At 43.8% G+C, this 18,187-nt stretch overlaps 2 protein-coding genes across 2 annotated transcripts; both read left to right on the top strand.

Annotated features, from left to right (window-relative positions):
• Window positions 1–2,877: 2,877 nt before the first annotated feature.
• Window positions 2,878–3,341, top strand: LOC141582429 (uncharacterized). The gene has a single exon (XM_074390321.1). It carries the CDS (start codon window positions 2,946–2,948, stop codon window positions 3,339–3,341), a length of 396 nt encoding a protein of 131 aa, XP_074246422.1. The 5' UTR covers window positions 2,878–2,945.
• Window positions 3,342–13,628: 10,287 nt separating this feature from the next.
• PGAP4 (post-GPI attachment to proteins GalNAc transferase 4) lies at window positions 13,629–17,566 on the top strand. Its single transcript, XM_003940101.4, has one exon. The coding sequence runs from the start codon at window positions 13,629–13,631 to the stop codon at window positions 14,856–14,858; it is 1,230 nt and encodes a 409-aa protein (XP_003940150.1). The 3' UTR covers window positions 14,859–17,566.
• The last annotated feature ends 621 nt before the right edge of the window (window positions 17,567–18,187 follow it).

Below are 18,187 nucleotides of genomic sequence, written 5' to 3'. Positions count from 1 at the left end.
TAAGCCAGGCATGGTGGTGCGGCTACACGGGAGGCTGAGACACGAGAATTGTGGGAACTTGGGAGGCGGAGGTTGCAGTGAGCTGAGATTGTGTCACTGCACTCCAGCCTGGGTGACAGACTGAGACTCTGTCTCAAAAATAAACAAATAAATAAAAATTAAAAATGTGGGGTCCCTCTGTAAAGAGCCTCATACAGTGAAATGCTGGCAGAGAGGAAGGGGAACATGCAGTGGGTAGTGGAAGAAGAAAGCTATGATTTTCAACTTAAATTTTGTGACCAACCACAGAAGTAGGGATTCTAAGTTATGTTTCATATTGTTTATCCACCATCCTCAGTCTTCCGATTACGAAGAGTAATAGTAATGATTAATATTTTATGTCTCAGGTATATGTTCAAACTGAATTACTCTATTATGACACAATAGTTAATGCAACTTTTTGTGTGTCCCAAAAGGTGCGTTCTATTTATACAAACAAAGTACAAGAGAAGATGTTCACTTTACTGGATATCTTCTGTTTATGCCTCCTGATCATTCAATCAGTATTGTGTCCTGGGAATTTGAGCTACATAGATTGCATCAAGGGCTCTCTTGCCCTCTGATTTCTGGTTGGGTTTGGCCAATGGCAGACACTAGTAGGAGATCAGATGGTGGGAGGAAAGTAGAGTTATGCTATTTATTCTCCTGGCTCTTTCCCTGATGGGTCACCATAGGTTCACTGCCTCATTCTGTTCGTGACAGGCCCCACAGGATGTCTCCCCTTTTACAATTATTCATTTGTTGCTTTAATAACTGTTTCCTTTCTTTGCTCATCAGGCCTAGGATTAGTCATAGTTTCTTGCAGTATCAAGCCCTAGGGTATGCACTGCACTATGCCTTGCTGGTTTCCTTTAATTTCACCCACACCTTTGGGAATAGACATTTCATTAAACTCTCCTGTTGCAGCGTGTTATTTCTGGCCAAAACCTAACTGGTAAAATATACTATTTGCATGGAGGTTAAGATGTTTACCATAATACTTGTAATAGTACCCACCACTAGTCTCTAACCTCTTATTTTATTATTCTTCATTGATTTTTTTCCTATTTTTGCTTTGCTTTGAGAAGAAATACAGCATGTTTATTAAGAGAACGAACTCTGAAGCCGGATTTCATGGGTTTGGATTTTGGCTTTTCCTCTTTCTAGCAGTTTGACTTTGGGTAAGTTACGTGGCTTACCTGTCTCATGGGGTCGTTGGTGTGACTGAGTTAATAAAATGCACTCAGGACAATATTTGCCACAGGAAAGCGTTTGATTTTACTATTCAAAATATTTGTCAATACCTGATATAGTATGCATTTATTTATTATCTATTGTCCACCCAAATGTAAGCTCCCTAAAGGCAGAGATTTGGTTTTATTCAAAGCAAAGTAGGATTCACCCTACTGTCTAGAAAAGCACTATCTCATAGAACTTTCTGTCATGATGAGATGTTCTATAGCTGTACTGTCTAATACAGTAGTCACTAATCACATGTAGGTACTAAGCATTTAAAATGTGGCTAGTGCTACTGAAGGACAAAAATTATTACGTTTTATTTAATTGTAATTAATTAAAATGGACATAGTTACATGTGACTAGTGACTGAGACATTGGACAGCACAGACATTGCCTGAAACATCATAAATAGGTACTCAACAGATTTTTGTTAAACAATGAATAAATGCCAACCATTTATTGGAAGCTAGATATTTTAACAGGTATAACGCTAAGCACTTTATATACATTATCTCATGTAAACCTCTCAACAAACCTGAGGGAAACATCACTGTTCCCAATATATAGATGAAAACATTGAGGCATAGAGGAGTGAGTTTGTCATAGCCAGTAAATAGATTAGACCCCAGCAGTGAGCCAATGACAGTGAACTGAATTCGACTCAGGTTGGTTATAATCCTGATTTCCAATATCAGAGTATCAGACTCCCAGTCTTTCGCTCAGGAAATGAAACTACCTTCCCAAGCTTCCTTTCTCTGCTATATCCATCTCTCACACTACCCAGCCTCACAAACAGGCTTTCGAACAATTCTAACAGATTCTTTGAGTGAAGGATCCACACCTCATTTCTTACTTCATTGTCACCTACAGTGTTGGTCCTATGTCAGAATCATTCTTCAGTAAATGCTGGCTGAAAGAATAGAGGATGAATGGAGGCTCAGGTGGATGTCTGTGAGGTTCTGAGGGAAATTATTATCTAGTATCAATTTTACTTACACAAGAAGAAATCATATGAGCAGCTACTGGCCTTAATGCTTTATCTCGTGCCCACTGAACAGATCTTTTAGAGCAGGTGTTGGCAAATCAGCTAGTATATTTTAAGCTTTGTGGGTCATAAAGTCCCTGTCACAACTATTTAACTCTATCATCCTTGCACGGCAGCAGCATAGACAATATGTAAATGATGACCCTGTTGCAATAAAACTTTATGATCACCAAATTTTGAATTCATATAATTTTCATATGCCTGAAATAGTCTTCCATTTTTTTAACCATGAAATACTGTAAAAACCGTTCTTAGCTTGTGGGCTGTAGTTGCTAACCTGTGGCCTAGACAGGCAAACATAGGATCAGAAGCACTGAGTAAGGCCGTCAAACTGTGTGGTAGAAACCCATACAGAAGGGAAAGTCCAGGGTGGAACATCAGAGGCTGTTGCTTTTCTTTTAACGTCCCCGTTTCTCCTCCCTCGGATCATTCTGTATCTTCTTCCCGTATAATTTGCTGGGATTATTCTCAATCAATGTGCATACCTTCTCACACCTCCAGCGTTCTCTCTCTCGTGGCCATTTGCATTTAAATTAAGGGTTTGGGGAAAACCGAAAAGCGGTCAAGACCCAAAGTCATAGCTTTCTCACGAGGCGTTTACACGCACTGAGAGACATCGTTCCGCCGGTGTGAATACGTCTCTATGCACCTACCTGATGAAACAGAACACTGGCTTCCAGGCCCCTCACAAAAGCAGCAGGCTTCCTGCTCGCGTGACTTGGGGGCGACTCCTGCTCTTCCCTGGCTGCCCATTAGTGGGCGCCTTTTGCCGTCCTTTCTTCCCAAGCCGGCTCGGGGGGCCGCGGTCGCTCCGCAGCTCGCGGGTCACATGGCCCGCCTGAGCAGGGGGAACCCTGCGCCAAAGCCGCTCGGCTGGAGGAGGAGGCGAGGCTCCGGCGCGCACGCGAACCGCGCTGCTCCCGCTCCTTCCGGGCCCCGGCGATGGCGCCTCTACCGGGATGAGCCGGCCCGCCTGGGCGACACCTTAGGCGGCCCTCGGCGTGCGGTGGGGACCGAGCTGACCGCCCCGACCGGGTAGGTTTCCGCTGCGCACCATCTGCCCAGCCCTTTGGGCACGGTGGTCGGAACCCTGGAGAGACACCAGAGCCAGGGGACAAGGATTAGGGGCGGCCACGACTGGCACAAGGAGGGCGGCTGGGGGTTGGGGCGAGGCATCGCAGACGGCCTGTGCCTCCGGCTGTGCGCCTCGGGCAGGCGGGCTGCCTAGCGGCCCTGCCCGCACCTCCGACCGCCGAGAGGATTGCTAGGACCCCGAAGGGCGTCCCTCGCGCGGCCGGGGCCCGAGTCAGCGCCGGGAGGGAGGAGTGTCGCGGGGGCGCCTCCCTGGCCCTCGCCCGCGCCAGCCGCGCTGACAGGCCAACAGAAGGACGCGAGCGGGGCGCGTGCCAGCTGGGGTAAGACCCTCGCCGAGGCTAGCAGGACCGCAGCGCCAAGGGGCCTGGCGCCTAATGGCCGCCCGCAATCAGGGGACCCTCGCGGCGCGTCCACACCTTGGGTTCGCCGGGCGAGCCGAGAGCGCGGCCGCGGTGTTGGGTTTCTGCGGGCGACCTCGCCACCGAGGGCTGGGGGTGAGCGACTGGGCAGAGGAGGGCGTCCCTCCCGGCACCAGGAAACACCAGCAGAAGAGTGCAACGATGAAGACGGGCAGCTCGCCCTACGGGTAGGAAACTGAGGCTCAATTGTGGCAGGGACTGCCCAAGGTCAGCGACAGACACTAAGATTCATGGCCCTGGACATCGTCCCCCATTCTTTTTCCAAGAGGGAGGGTTAAATTAGGTCTACCTGGGCGTGTCTCGCCCTCTTTCTGGCCCTTGGCTCGGGCGTCGCCTCTGCCGCACTGCGCTCGCGGTGCCTTGGGGCGTGAGCTCCTGCAGGGTCGTTGTGACCCGCATCCCCCGCTCGGCCCACGCTCTCTCCGGGGGACCGCAGGGCGGCTCCAATGATGATCTCACCATGCTCACCATTAGCAACACATGCAGGTGTGTGTCTGTTTGCATGTGTGTTCTCCAAGAAAACTAATCCTTCTAAGGAGAAATAGTTTTTTCTAAGGGGTGGATTTCGAGAATGCACTGCATTACATACTTTATGAGATGAGAAGAGAAAACTAACATTATTAGAAGTATTAGAATGTCGTAAGGATAACCCCTTATTAGAAAACATCCAGGAAACAAAATTCCAAAGGGGAAAATAAAAGATAAATAAAATATAAATAACTTCAACTTCTAGATGGTTCAGATTGTCTACATATCTTAAAATTTTCTTTGTGTATACACATTTGAAGTTTTAAGTTAAAAATGTGGACAAAAATGGTATCTTGTCTTAATTTGCATGTCTTTGATTGTCCGTAGGCTTTGACACTTTATCCTCTGTGTAGTAGCCTTTTGCATTTCTGTAGGTGAGCTATTAATTCTTTTGCCCATTTTTCAATTGGAGTATCTTTCTCTTCTTGATTTTTAAGCACTTTATGTGTACTATATATTAAAGTATTAATTCTTTGTCACATGTAGCACTAAATCGAGTGTTTTATGTTAATTTTTACTAGTCCTAATTCCAAATGATCTTTTGGATACTTTGTCAGTTTTTTATTTGGATGGTTATGGGCATATAAATTTGACAAAACTCATCAAAATGTATATTTAAGCAGTGCATTGTATTGTATGTAAACTATACCTCAATAAAATTGATTTTTTAAAAGGCCTAGAAAATTATGATGCTGAATAATGAGACAGTCTGCCCAGTCAGCATTAAAAGCTGTTATAAAGCTTTCGTAATGAAAATAACATGGCTCTGGCACCACAGTGCAGAGAGCGAGAGATACCAAATCCACAAACAGATTATATATATATATATATATATATATATATGTAATTTAATTTATTATAGCTATGGCAACCTAAATCATAAATTTAAAAATGGACTTAACAGATGCTCTGTCATGTTCACCTTCCCAGTGTCTAACGCAAGACTCAGTGTTGAATCGAATACTTAATTATGGTTATAAAAGTAATACTCTTTGCAGAAGTGTGAAAGCAAAACAGGAAATTGCCATAATGTTGTACCCAAGTGAGTCAAGGAATGCGCCACACTCTGAGAATGAATTACGAGTCCTTTATTAAGCCGGCGACCGAGAGTGGCTAATGCCCAAAATTCTCTGGGCCCCAAAGAAAAAGTTAGGTGGTCTTTTATACACTAGTTTTAACAGGAAGGGGAGAACCTAGCAGGAACAAACTTTTCACAAAGGCAGAATAAGCAAAAAGTTAAAAAGAAAAACTGATACATAAGAAATAAAACAGTGCCGGGTGTGAGGAGTACAGCTGTCATGAAAGACATACAACTTACATAAGGCGGGCTCTGGGCACCCACTGCAGCTGCATTTTCAGGCTCTGCTGATACCACTTTACTCGGCCTCTTATCAACAAAGGCATTTCTGGGTGCCCAGGGTCAGTCTGACCTTGCTTTATACTATACTTCCATACTTAATGGGGAGAAGGTTACTAAAATGAAGAAGCCAAGATGGAGTCTGTTCAGCTCTAAAAGGCTAACATAAAGCCTGAACAGCTTTTAGTCAAGGAAAGGAGAGTTAGTTTTAGCTGGCAAAAAGCAGAGTATCACAATCCCCATACCCTTCATTTCTCCTTTGGTAAATTATACTCCACATTAAAAATAAAATGGTCAGAGCTCTGTACATTTTTCTGTAATTTACACTGACAGAGTTTGCATTTCTCCCTTCTCATCTTTGTCTACTTGGGCTGCTGTAACATTCCTACTGACTAGGTGGCCTAAAGAGCAGACACATTCCTCAGAATTCTGGAAGCTGGAAGTTCCAGATCAGGGTGCCAGTGTGGTTAGGTTTTGGTGAGGGCCCTCTTCCTCATTTACATGTCAGAGAGCAGAGAAAGGAAGTGATCTCTTCTGTCTTTTAAGGATGATAATAAGGAGCATGCATTCCTGAGGGCTGCATGGTCATAACCGGTTTACCTTCCAAAGACGCATCTCCAAAAACCATCGCAGTGGAGATTGGGGTTTATAACATGAATTTTGGCTGGGGAAGAGGAGGACAAACATTCAGTATATAGCACAAACCTGGCCAAGATTTCTTTTATGTCAACGTATTTAAACCTTTCTCTTCTTAACATGTCCACAGCATACTCTTTTATGATTATCTAAAAATCTGTTCCCTTTGCTAGGCACTTCATTTGCCTGCAGTTCTTCCCTCCTTCCTTCCTTCCTCCCTCCCTCCTACCCTCTTCCTCTCTTTCTTCTTTCCTTTCCGTTTTCTTCCTTTCTTTCTTCCCTGTCTCCCTCCATGCCTCTCCCCCTTTCTGTCTTTTTCTTTCTACTACCAACTAAACAGCAGTGAACATTTCTTATCCATCTTTGGTAGCATGTGTTGGCATTTCTGCAGAGTATATTCCTAGAAGTAGGATTGCTATGTCAAAGGGGATGCACATACAAAATTTTTATAGATATTGCCCCAACATTTCCTCCAAAGATTGCACCAATTTATATGCAAGTGCCTAGTTGTTGAACTGTGCCACTCTCACTTGAAGTAAATAAAATTCAGATGTTAAATATAGAGATTAATTATGGAGAAAGGCATCTCTATTACCAAGTCTTTTCACCTGAGCATTATTTTTCTGTTTATTAATGACTTTTTAAATACCCTTTGGTAGAATTTTGTAATATGTGTGTATATTCTGCATATTTCTGAAATTTATTTCTAGATATTTTTGTTATTTATTTTTTCCCTTTTGACTGGGATCTTTTATTCCATTAATTCACTGGTGATTGTTTACATGAAAGCAATCATAATATTATAATACAGATATGTAATGCTTGCATATATAGTGTATTATATTTGCTATGTATATTATATATTATTTTTGCATATTCTGGTAGCAACCATGTTTTGAAAATCTATTGCCATCTCTAACGGTTTTTCCGTTGATTTCCCTGGGTTCCAAATTTGTACAGGCAGTAGTGCATATTGGTTGAGAACGCGAGTTCTGGACACAGTCTGCCTGGGTTCAAGTTTTGCCACCCTACTTAAAAGCTTAGTTTTTAAAAGTATATCATGGGCTTCATAGTCATACTTCTCATGGGCTTTTTATGAGGATCAATAGATGAGGTGCTTAGAACAGTGTCTGGCACATAAGGGCTCAGCAAACATTTACAAATAAGTTGATCTCTACCCAGTATATGACCAGCTATTTAATACTACAAATTTTATAACTGAAGACCTGAGACCTGTAGAGGTCAAAAGAGGCCATTTATTTGCTCAAAAAGCATTGAGTGTCTTCTATGCATAGTTTTGCGCTGGGTCTGTGAGGGATACCAAAGATAAATCAGACTGAATCTACTAAAAAGGGATGTAAAAGTCCAATGGGATCATAAGTCAAGAGCCATAAACAAGGCCATGGAAGACAGCAGGCATCATGGGAAAACATGAGCTTTGAAATTTATCCCTGTGCTTGTATTTTCTGCTTACAAATTGGTAGCATCAGTTTTTTCAACCAAATGGGATTAATTCCATTGCTATTTGAGAGTTGTTTTGTTCAGAAGAAGTAGATGCAAGGGTCTAGCACAACACTGGGATGGATAGTATGGCCTTAATAAGTGGCAGCTATAAATAGATACTGAATATTTATAGTACTCTATAAATAGAGTCTGAAGGAGAAAGTGACAGATGAATGCCCTGGAGGAAAAGTTCATAGAAAGGGACCCAGTCTTGAGGGGAAAAAAGGTTATTTCTGGTTGGAGAGATCAGGGTTGGCTTTTGGAAGGGGTACCTTGTGAGCTGATCCTTGATGGTTGAGTTAGACAGTGTGAGGAGCAGAAATGTGGCTGGGAAGATAGTTAGAAATGGATTGTGAAGAATCTTGGCAAATAATCTGGACTTTATTCTACAGTCATGGGAGAATCATGGAATAGTTTTACAGAAAAGAATGCCATGTTCTTACTTATGCTTCAGAGTATCATACAGCTGCTGATCAGGTAAAACATCACCATCATTTGCTCAGTCTCCTATGCCTGACAAAGGGCTATCCTAGCTATTGCCCCTTCATCTTCACAATGCCTCTATAAATGAGATATCTTTTATTTTCCTTTTTTGCAGAGAAATAAAATAGGCTCAGAGAGATAAATTATTTTTTATATAAATTGATCAAATTAGTGAGTGCTGGGATGAGAACTGGACCCAGATCTTTTGGCTTGTGTTGCTCATTCTGGAGTTCAGAAGCTCTGTTAGGAGCCTGTTGCAATCAGCAGGTTTGGAGGGACTGAGGAGACACTAGAATGTGGCAGGGAGGAAGGCTTGACAAGGGGAAGGCAGGGGGCAAAGAGAGGCATAATTAAAGAGGTCGGATTAGAAAGTGACTGCACGAGGTGAGAAGTTAGAACCAGTGTTTTAGACTGAGGTGCCTGGGAAGTAGTGGTGCCATTCATATAGTAGATTTGGGAAACACAGAACATTCTTGAGCACGCATCTCCTGACTCACACCCTGGTATTATGTCTCCCACACCCTGTGGATCCTTTAGTTTAGTTTTCAGAAGTTGCACTAAAATGCAACTGTTGAGTCGTCGCTGCATTTATTCATCTAAGCCCTAGTTCATGTTCATTTCTCAGAGTCTGTGTCCTTTGGTGTCTTCTCTGAGCCCTACACTCTAGACATGGTAACAGGTAGAGAATTCTGTTTAGGGAAGAGTTGTGTTTCAAAGAGCACATGCAAGGCATAGATAAGAACTGGGTATGTATTTTTCTGTAGAATCGGAGCTGTAATGGTGCGATTGTTATTAGGTCAGCTCCCAGGTGCCAATCAGTCCACAATGTCTCTAGAGTGTGGGCCTCAGCCTGTGACATCATGGGCAACTGGAATTCTGGAAAAAGACGATCAGAATAGTAACACAGACATAGCCCTCTTGTCTCACCCTTATGATTGGACTGGGAGTAAAAAACTCCTTCACCTAACCAGTGGTGAAAAATCCTGTGTTTTTATATATGTTCCCCTAACGCCATTTATCTTTGTGTTTTATTTGTTTATTTATTTATTTATTTATTTATTTATTTATTTATTTTTAAGACAGGGTTTTTCTCTGTCACTCAGGCTGAAGTGCAGTGGCGCAATCACAGCTCACTGCAGCCTCGACCTGCCAGGACTCAGGTGATCCTCCTGCCTCAGCCTCCTGAGTAGCTAGGACTACACATACATGCTACCACGCCTGGCTAATTTTTGTATCTTTTGTTGAGACTGGGTTTTGCCATGTTGCCCAGGCTGGTCTCAAACTCCGAGGCTCCAGCCGATCATTTCCCCGCCTCAGCCTCCTAAAGTGCTGAGGTTACAAGCTTCAGCTACCACATCCATCTGTCCATTCTTCTTAAAACCAGATCAGTAAGTTGAAATAAATTATAGGTGGCATTGGACACCACAGCCTCCTGTGCAGCAATTGGTTAAATCTTTTAAGAAAATATTTTTTAAAAAGTAAACAAAAACATATTCTCGAATGACTATATAACTCAATGTGGTTAGATTTTGAGAAAAGCAGTCATCTAATCTTGGATGAAGGATCTGATCCCAGCTCCTGTGTACTGGGTGGGTGTGGTAGATTGCATTATTGTTCAGAATATTTTCTGCCCCTCCCTGGGGGCAATTTCTTCAGTCCTTCATTGGCTTCAGTTATGGCCATGTATCTTTTGGCACTCCCTTCTTGCAGGAAAATGACATAACTCTACTGTTGAACTTGAGTTATTATGTGACTTGTTCCAGTCCGTGAAATGTGGATGGAAGTGACTTGTGTCACTTTTGAGCAGTGCCTTTGAGAGCCAGCTTGTGGTTAACTATTTCTCTTTTTTCTCTCTACCACAAAACCAGCAGTGTTAAAAAACAAAACAAAACAAAAAAAACACCAGTTCTACCTGCCTGGGTCCTAGAAATACAGACAACAGGCAACAGAGGCACAATTGACCTCCAATGGACAAGTAATATAAGCAAGAATTCAACCTTAGTTCTCAAGCCACTGAGATTTTTGGGATCGTTACTGAAGCCTGTCCTTATTCGCTCAATGTGTAACGATTGGGGTTGAGGGCTGGGTCTTAAGCCCTGTGAGTATTCTAAAAAAAATTTCCATACTCTCTGAGCAGATTGCTAGATGCTTGCTTTTCTCCTGAGGATTGAGAAATTGGCCTGTTGCTTTTCTTTTCTAGTGAATGTTCACTTTCCCCTCCTGCTCTGTGGGAGGAGTAAATATTCCTGTACCATTGCTTTGGCCAAGGCACGATGAGTGGACTTGATTTGTGGCACACTGGAACAAGGATGTAAATGTACCTGCATGTTTTGACTCTGCCTCTTGGGTAACTTCCAGGCAACCTAAGAACACACCCCAGGTGTTTGTTTCTTTTGCAGCTTGATCTAGAAGGAGGGGCCCGTGGCATGAACTAATTCTGGCCTACATTCTGGAGCTGACCCCAGCGGAGCCACAGCTATCCACAGACCCGTATGCAAGAAATACATGTTATTACTTTAAGTTATGAAGATCTGACGCTGTTAATCACCCCAGCAAAGCTGATTAATATAGGCAGGGACCATGTGGCCTCTGAACCGAATCCCTCTCTTTTCCTGATTATCAGAACAGCAGTCCCACAGACATAGTTTTAAAGGAAAGGACTATAGGAAATGTTAATGATTTTATTGCCCCCAGTAGGATAAATTGCCTGGGCCCAAAGGTCCTCTTTATGTCTGTACTAGGTGTTTCCATTTCTTTCCTCCTGCCCTATCATAGTACATGATGGCCCTTACTATATGCCTGGCATTTTCCAAGCTGCCTGCCCTATCTCATTGACTCTAGTTCCTTCCTCTAGATTGATCCAGCTTCCCTGTGGTAACAGCAAAGGCAGGGATAATAGTGTGAGCAGAAAGCCACTTGAATGCCTCCTTTCCCAAAGCCAATAACGCAGGAGTGTGAGCTCAGCCCAGTTCTAGTATTGGCTTCCATTAATAGTGATGTGAAACTGGCGAGGCCACATGGATGTGCAGCCACATGATTTGTTAACACCATTGCCCTGAGCAGAGCAGAGGAAGAAGCAACCAGTCTGCAATACCCTGGACCAGGCATCCCCAAACTACAGCCCGTGGGCCGCATGCGGCCCCCTGAGGCTATTTATCTGCCCCCCCCCCCCCGCTGCACTTCAGGAAGGGGCACCTCTTTGATTGGTGGTCAGTGAGAGGAGCACAGTATGTGGTGGCCCTCCAACAGTCTGAGGGACAGTGAACTGGCCCCCTGTGTAAAAAGTTTAGGGACGCCTGCCCTGGACATTCATAAACCAGCAAGACTGGGGTTGCATACTATTCAAACCTCTCCCTGCTTTGTTCCATCTTTGGGTACTATCTAGATCTCTTCGTTCTCACCTTTGGGTCCCATAGTACAATCTGCTTCTGTGGCTGAAATGAAACTTGTTTCTCTACTTGAGAAACTACCATGTCACTGTGCTATAGACATTTGGTATTCTACACAACTGTAGGCTAACTGCTGTAATAAAGTCCAAAAATTATTGGTGTCTAGACACAGTGGTTTATGCATCGCTCACAACACAGTCCACTCTAGTTTGGGAGGGTACTGGGAGGTGGGCAGTGGGAGGGACCTCTGTTCCATACAGTCCCAACACTGGGATACGTATGTACAGGATTCAAGGGCCCAGGTTTCTGCCATCTGGTGGCTCCACCCTCCTCTAGATCCACCAGGGCTCTCCATTCAGCTGGCAGATGGGGAAAGAGAAAGTCGACCTGGCATATCTGTTCTCAACTACCTTGTCCCAGGTGTCACACCTGTCACTTTGCTGACAAGCCCTAGTCACATGACTGTACCTGGAGAAGGCAAGGTAAGAAATGAAGTCTTTCTGTGTGCCCAAGGAGAGAAGATGGATTTGAGCACAATGACTTAGTCTGTTCCACAGCAGCCTCCTATGGTTCCTGGGCAATCCTCCCTTTGCAATAACTCACAAACTAGATACTTTTCCTCAAATCTGTGTAAACCTTATTATGTTTCTGAGGCAACAGGTTTACTTTCTATACTGCAGACACCATTTAGTTTTGCATTGACCTTACTAGTAATTGCTGTGTGCTGGCTTTGTCTTTTTAATTCTGGGGTTTTTGTTTTGTTTTGTTTTTTGTTTTTTTTTTTTGCCAGTAGTCCGTTTTCCATCAGAACATTAGACCTGCTAACTTCTAAAATATTTTTATGAGTTTGAACATATGGATAGATTTTAATGGCATTTTTTGCTCTGCATTATTTTGCTTCTTAACACATTTAATATTCACAGTAACCCTACAAGACAGGTATTGTTATTTTCATTTGAGAGCTGAGAAATGTAAGATACAGAGAGGTAAACTGTCTTCCCACCAAGTGAGATGCAGAGCCAGGATTCACAGCAACATGAGCCTGGCCTCAGGCCATGCTCTGAACCCTCACATCACACAGCATTGTTTCCTGGACCAAACTGGGGGCAACTGTCTCTTCCATCTTCAACTCTGCCTGCCTCTTCCCTCCCTCATTGAAAAGCTACTCTTGGATCTTCCTCCAGATGTTTCCTCCCCTCCCAAACAAGCTCTTTGCTTGCTTATGGGAGAAACTTCCTCTCATTGGTACCCATGATCTATAAAAATAAAATGAGAGAACAAGCAGGATTATATTAATGTGCAATTTTAAGTATTGTTGGTGAGATTACAGACATATGAATGGAAAATGACATTAAGTAACAAAGATATTTCAGGGAATCCTAAGTATTCCTTCTCTTGCTGGACAGTTTTTTTGGTAATTGCTATATGCACAGTTAATCAACAAGTATTTACTTGGCCCTTATGCTGGAACTTGCTCTAAACGTCTGTATTTCCTTTGTGCCAAGCCTTGCTTTTTTGCCTGTTTTAAGAACCCATTGTCTGTGTAGCTGGTGAATAGAAATAACGATCCTAACAGCCTACCTGGAGATTTTGTGGCACATTGTAAACCTAAGTAAGTATCTTTAGGCATGGAGACTTGGTTGGATGCACTGAGATCTTGTTACTCATGGAAATAGTAAAAATATCGCATAGGTTGTTAGCAGGCACAACCAAAGAACAGTTTCATTCAGAAAATAAAGTCTCTAGAAGCTACAGAGCCTTGAATTATAATTTCTGCTTTGACATGTACTGAGTTCAGTTCTTGGCCTCTTTTTGTTTTTAAGTTATCCTTACCATTACCTACTTCTTCTCTCTTTAGGTTTGACTTCTGATGACTCTGGCCTGAGTTCCAGGATGGTTTTTTCTTGGGACCAGACATGAACAAAGTTGACCTCATGAACACTTCAACCTCTCCAGCTGCCATGCTCCTCCGGAGGCTGCGGCGACTCTCCTGGGGCAGCACCGCTGTCCAGCTCTTCATCCTAACGGTGGTGACATTTGGCCTGCTGGCCCCACTGGCTTGTCACCGACTTCTACACTCTTACTTCTATCTGCGTCATTGGCATCTGAACCAAATGAGCCAAGAGTTCCTGCAGCAAAGCTTGAAAGAGGGCGAGGCTGCCCTCCACTATTTTGAGGAGCTTCCCTCTGCCAATGGCTCAGTGCCCATTGTCTGGCAAGCCACCCCCCGGCCCTGGCTGGTGATCACCATCATCACTGTGGACAGGCAGCCTGGCTTCCACTATGTCTTGCAGGTGGTGTCCCAGTTCCACCGGCTTCTTCAGCAGTGTGGCCCCCAGTGTGAGGGGCACCAACTCTTCCTGTGCAACGTAGAGCGTAGTGTGAGCCATTTGGATGCCAAGTTGCTCTCCAAGTACGTCCCTGTGGCCAATCGCTATGAGGGCACTGAGGATGATTATGGTGATGACCCTTCAACCAACTCATTTGAGAAAGAGAAGCAGGACTATGTCTATTGCCTGGAGTCATCCCTGCAGACCTACAACCCAGACTACGTCCTGATGGTAGAAGACGATGCTATTCCGGAAGAGCAGATCTTCCCAGTCTTGGAGCACCTTCTGCGGGCTCGCTTCTCTGAGCCACATCTCAGAGATGCCCTTTATCTCAAGCTCTATCACCCCGAGAGGCTCCAGCACTACATCAACCCGGAGCCCATGCGGATCCTGGAGTGGGTTGGTGTGGGCATGTTGCTGGGGCCCTTACTGACCTGGATATACATGAGGTTTGCCAGCCGTCCAGGGTTTAGCTGGCCTATAGTGCTCTTCTTCTCCCTGTATAGCATGGGTCTGGTGGAGCTGGTAGGTCGGCACTATTTCCTGGAACTGCGGCGGCTGAGTCCTTCCCTGTACAGCGTGGTTCCTGCCTCTCAGTGTTGCACCCCAGCCATGCTCTTCCCTGCCCCTGCGGCCCGCCGGACCCTCACCTACCTGTCCCAAGTATACTGCCACAAGGGTTTTGGCAAGGACATGGCACTGTACTCACTATTGAGGGCCAAGGGAGAGAGGGCCTACGTAGTGGAGCCAAACCTCGTGAAACACATAGGGCTCTTCTCCAGTCTCCGGTACAACTTTCATCCCAGTCTCCTCTAGGGTGCCAAGAAATGCCTTTCCAAAGTTGGCCACTTCTTGAAGATTCAAATATCGATCTCTTTATTTAGATATGGTTGCCTGCAGGTATTTCACTGTTTACTGTTGCTAGAGATATAGGCACTGGGGCAGCTGAGGACGATCAGTAAGACAAGAGCCTTGGCTTTGGTAGCCTCCTGGCAGGAGCAGCAGTTTGCCACAGGTCCGGACCTCTCCCTCCACACAGCCACACTGCCTCATGCAGTCTGACCCACCCAGTGAGGGTGCATTTGAACACTGGTTATATTCTCCATTTGTTTTTAAGCTCTTCTCTGTGATAGAGCTTGTGACTGCCAAAAATCTTGCGCACAGTGATATGACTGTTTTAGGATCTGAAGGATAGAATTGTGTGAAAGGTGAGATCCTTTGAAATTGAGTTCTCTCTCATTAGGTATGAAAATGGATGTATGTTTAGAATATACACCCAGTGAGGCAGGACCATGTGGATAGATTCCATTTGTTTCCTTGATGTGGCGTAATAAAAACTGATAAAAGCCGTGCAGTGCCCGGCATCTTGGAGGCAGATGATCTGGCTTTTCTGTTACCTGGCATTTTCTTTTTCTATATGTCTGTAGTACACTGATAATTAATATTGTTAGTGAGAACATGAAGGCATGACAAGATCTGGAAGAGCTTCTGAACCATCAAAGTCAGATTGCTTATGTGAGTAGTGATTTAACATGGAATATTTCTGTACTATTCTGACTCTTTGAAAACTGGACATTTCAGAATGATATAGTATGGGAGAGCTCTTTACAAGCAGCATATCGTTTTTCCTGACTCTGCTGGCTGACTGCTTACTCTCATTTCTATTTCTTCTAGATAGCATGATGTTACAGGAAAAAAAAAAAAAAAGCATGGACTGAAGTCAGAAGACCTAAACTTTTATTTCATATCTCTGCCATGCCCTAATGACATGACCACCTTGGACACATCATATAATCACTCTGGGTCTCAATTTCTTTACCTGTAAAATCAGGACAGTAATACCTGTTAAAATTACCTTGAGGATTAAATGGCAGAATATATATAAAACACCTAGCAAGTGCTTGGTCCATAGAAGACACTTGGAAAACTTTTCTCTCCTATAATAAGCATATACAACTCAAGTTTATTTCAGAAAAAAAGATCCTGGTGATGTTGCTTAAGTATGAGGTAGTGCATGGGGCTGCCACCTATGTACCAGCTACTCCAGACCAAGCACTGCTAGAATAAAGACTGACTTTTCACTGTGACCTCTGAAGGATGTGCAGCTCAGCTCTCACCTGCCCCTACTTTCAGCCAAGCCAAAAATAACAATTGTTCGTTCAAACTGGAAATGATCTCCAGTTTGAAAATGAGACCCCTTGTGAGTTTATTCTAAGACCAGAGTCTGAAAATTACTTTTCTCAAAAGTTACAAAGAAGTGTCTTTGACAGTACTTACCAGACAGTGACTGGCAAGTTTTTTTATAAGGATGGATGATGATATTCGAGTTCAAGCGATCGTCCAGTGTGTTTCAGTGCCACAGTTTGCTTTTAAATTCCCACAGTGAACTTCCATCTTGAGATGCACTCAAGACCACTGAGGGATTACATAAGGGTTGATTACCCACGCTCTACAGATGAACAAATTGAGACCCAGAGATGCTAAACTGTTCTCCAGGTCGTAAAGCTGAACAGCAGCATAACCAGAATGGGAACAGAGCTCTTCTGACTTCAAGCCCCTGCACTTTTTTCTTAACCACATTTATTTTATAAATATCTATGTGGTCAAAGTCTCTTTTGTAAAATCTGAGTATAACGTGGACTAAATAATGTCTCTGTAAGCTAAGATAGCAGCAACCCATTGTCATATTAGCTTGGGGGAACAAACAGATATAAGTATGTGCTGTAGTGTTATAGTGAGCTGTGATGTATCCCCCAGCAACGTCCAAAGTGATCAGAGCTCCTAGATGACTTATTACAATGTTCGGATCCCGCTCCTTCATTCCTCCTCTCTCAGTGACCTGTCCACCCCCAAGCTTTAGAACTGAACCATCTCCAACTTAGAACTCATTAGAGTTTGTTGTATTAATGATTGGATCTCCTCATGAAAGTTTTTTGACCAATGACAGTGGAGCCACTTTAAGCTAGCCAGGCCCAAGATAGGGAAGCACTGCTGGTTTACATTCCTGCTCTAATTCATTTGTCGATTGCATGCAGATATCCCCTCCCCTGACTTCATTGCTGAAGGCTAAGGCCATCCTTCCTGTCCAGTATCTCTACCCGCACACTAACATGGTTTTTCCCGATTGAGCTGAATTAGGATCTGCTGTCCTTGGACATTTTCTGCAGATGCAGGCTCAGTTCTGCTCTTTTGTTCCTACCCGCCTCTAGATCTTCCTTCATTTCATCCCTTATTCTTAGAAGAAGTCTAATTTTTGTGTATTGTCCTTGATTAGGGCAGCTGACAGCTTTACACCAAAGCTGAAGTCTCTCATTTAATCCTAAGCAAGGAGCTAGGGAGAACTAAGATATCCTTCCCATATCAAGGGACATAGGTTACCAGAAGGGTGGAAGTCTCTTAACAGGCTCACTCACCTTTCACAGTTTAAGTTATGGTCAGGCTTAAGAAGCTCTCTTTTGTGACTGAGTGTATTTGCATAGACATGTCTGTGAAAATAAAAGCACCCATTTTGCTAAGGCTGAGAAGACTTTTATCATTCTCTGTCTTTCATGAATGGATTTTTCTGATGTGGCAAATACTATGGGTTTTCTGCCCCCACACACATAGTTTTATATTCCCAAGGTAGCCATTCAAAAGTATTGGCTGCTGCCTGCACAAGCAACCATGGTCACAGATCCCTGGGCCACAGCAATGCCAGAGCATTTATCCATCTTTTTCTGGATAAAAACAAATTGGGAGTCACCTCTACCATCCAGATCATCTTACCTCTCACCAGTATACCCCTGGTACAGTGTGGTGATCATTCCTTTACTCTTTCCTGCCTCTTGGCCTAAAAGTCTTAACAGTAAGCTGCAGAGCTGCCATGGGTGGTATTCCTGTCTAGTGCTCCATTGGTATCACTAAGAAGATGCAGCAACACCTGCAGCCTGGGAGAGAAAAACCCAGCTTTCCCCTGAGAGAAACACGGGGATCCCTCACACCCATCCTCCCCCAACACACACACTGAAAACAAAACCACTACAATAACAAAGTAAAAAACTAGCTTCCTGTGGTAGTGGAAAGACTTTCTCTTAACACTTACTATTCCCTCTGCTTGGAATGCATGTAAAAAACTTTTAATAGGAATAAAATTGTACACTAGAACT

Source organism: Saimiri boliviensis, chromosome 2 (assembly GCF_048565385.1).
Source record: "Saimiri boliviensis isolate mSaiBol1 chromosome 2, mSaiBol1.pri, whole genome shotgun sequence".
Classification (NCBI taxonomy): Eukaryota; Metazoa; Chordata; class Mammalia; order Primates; family Cebidae; genus Saimiri; species Saimiri boliviensis.
This window is presented reverse-complemented; position numbering and strand designations above follow the sequence as displayed.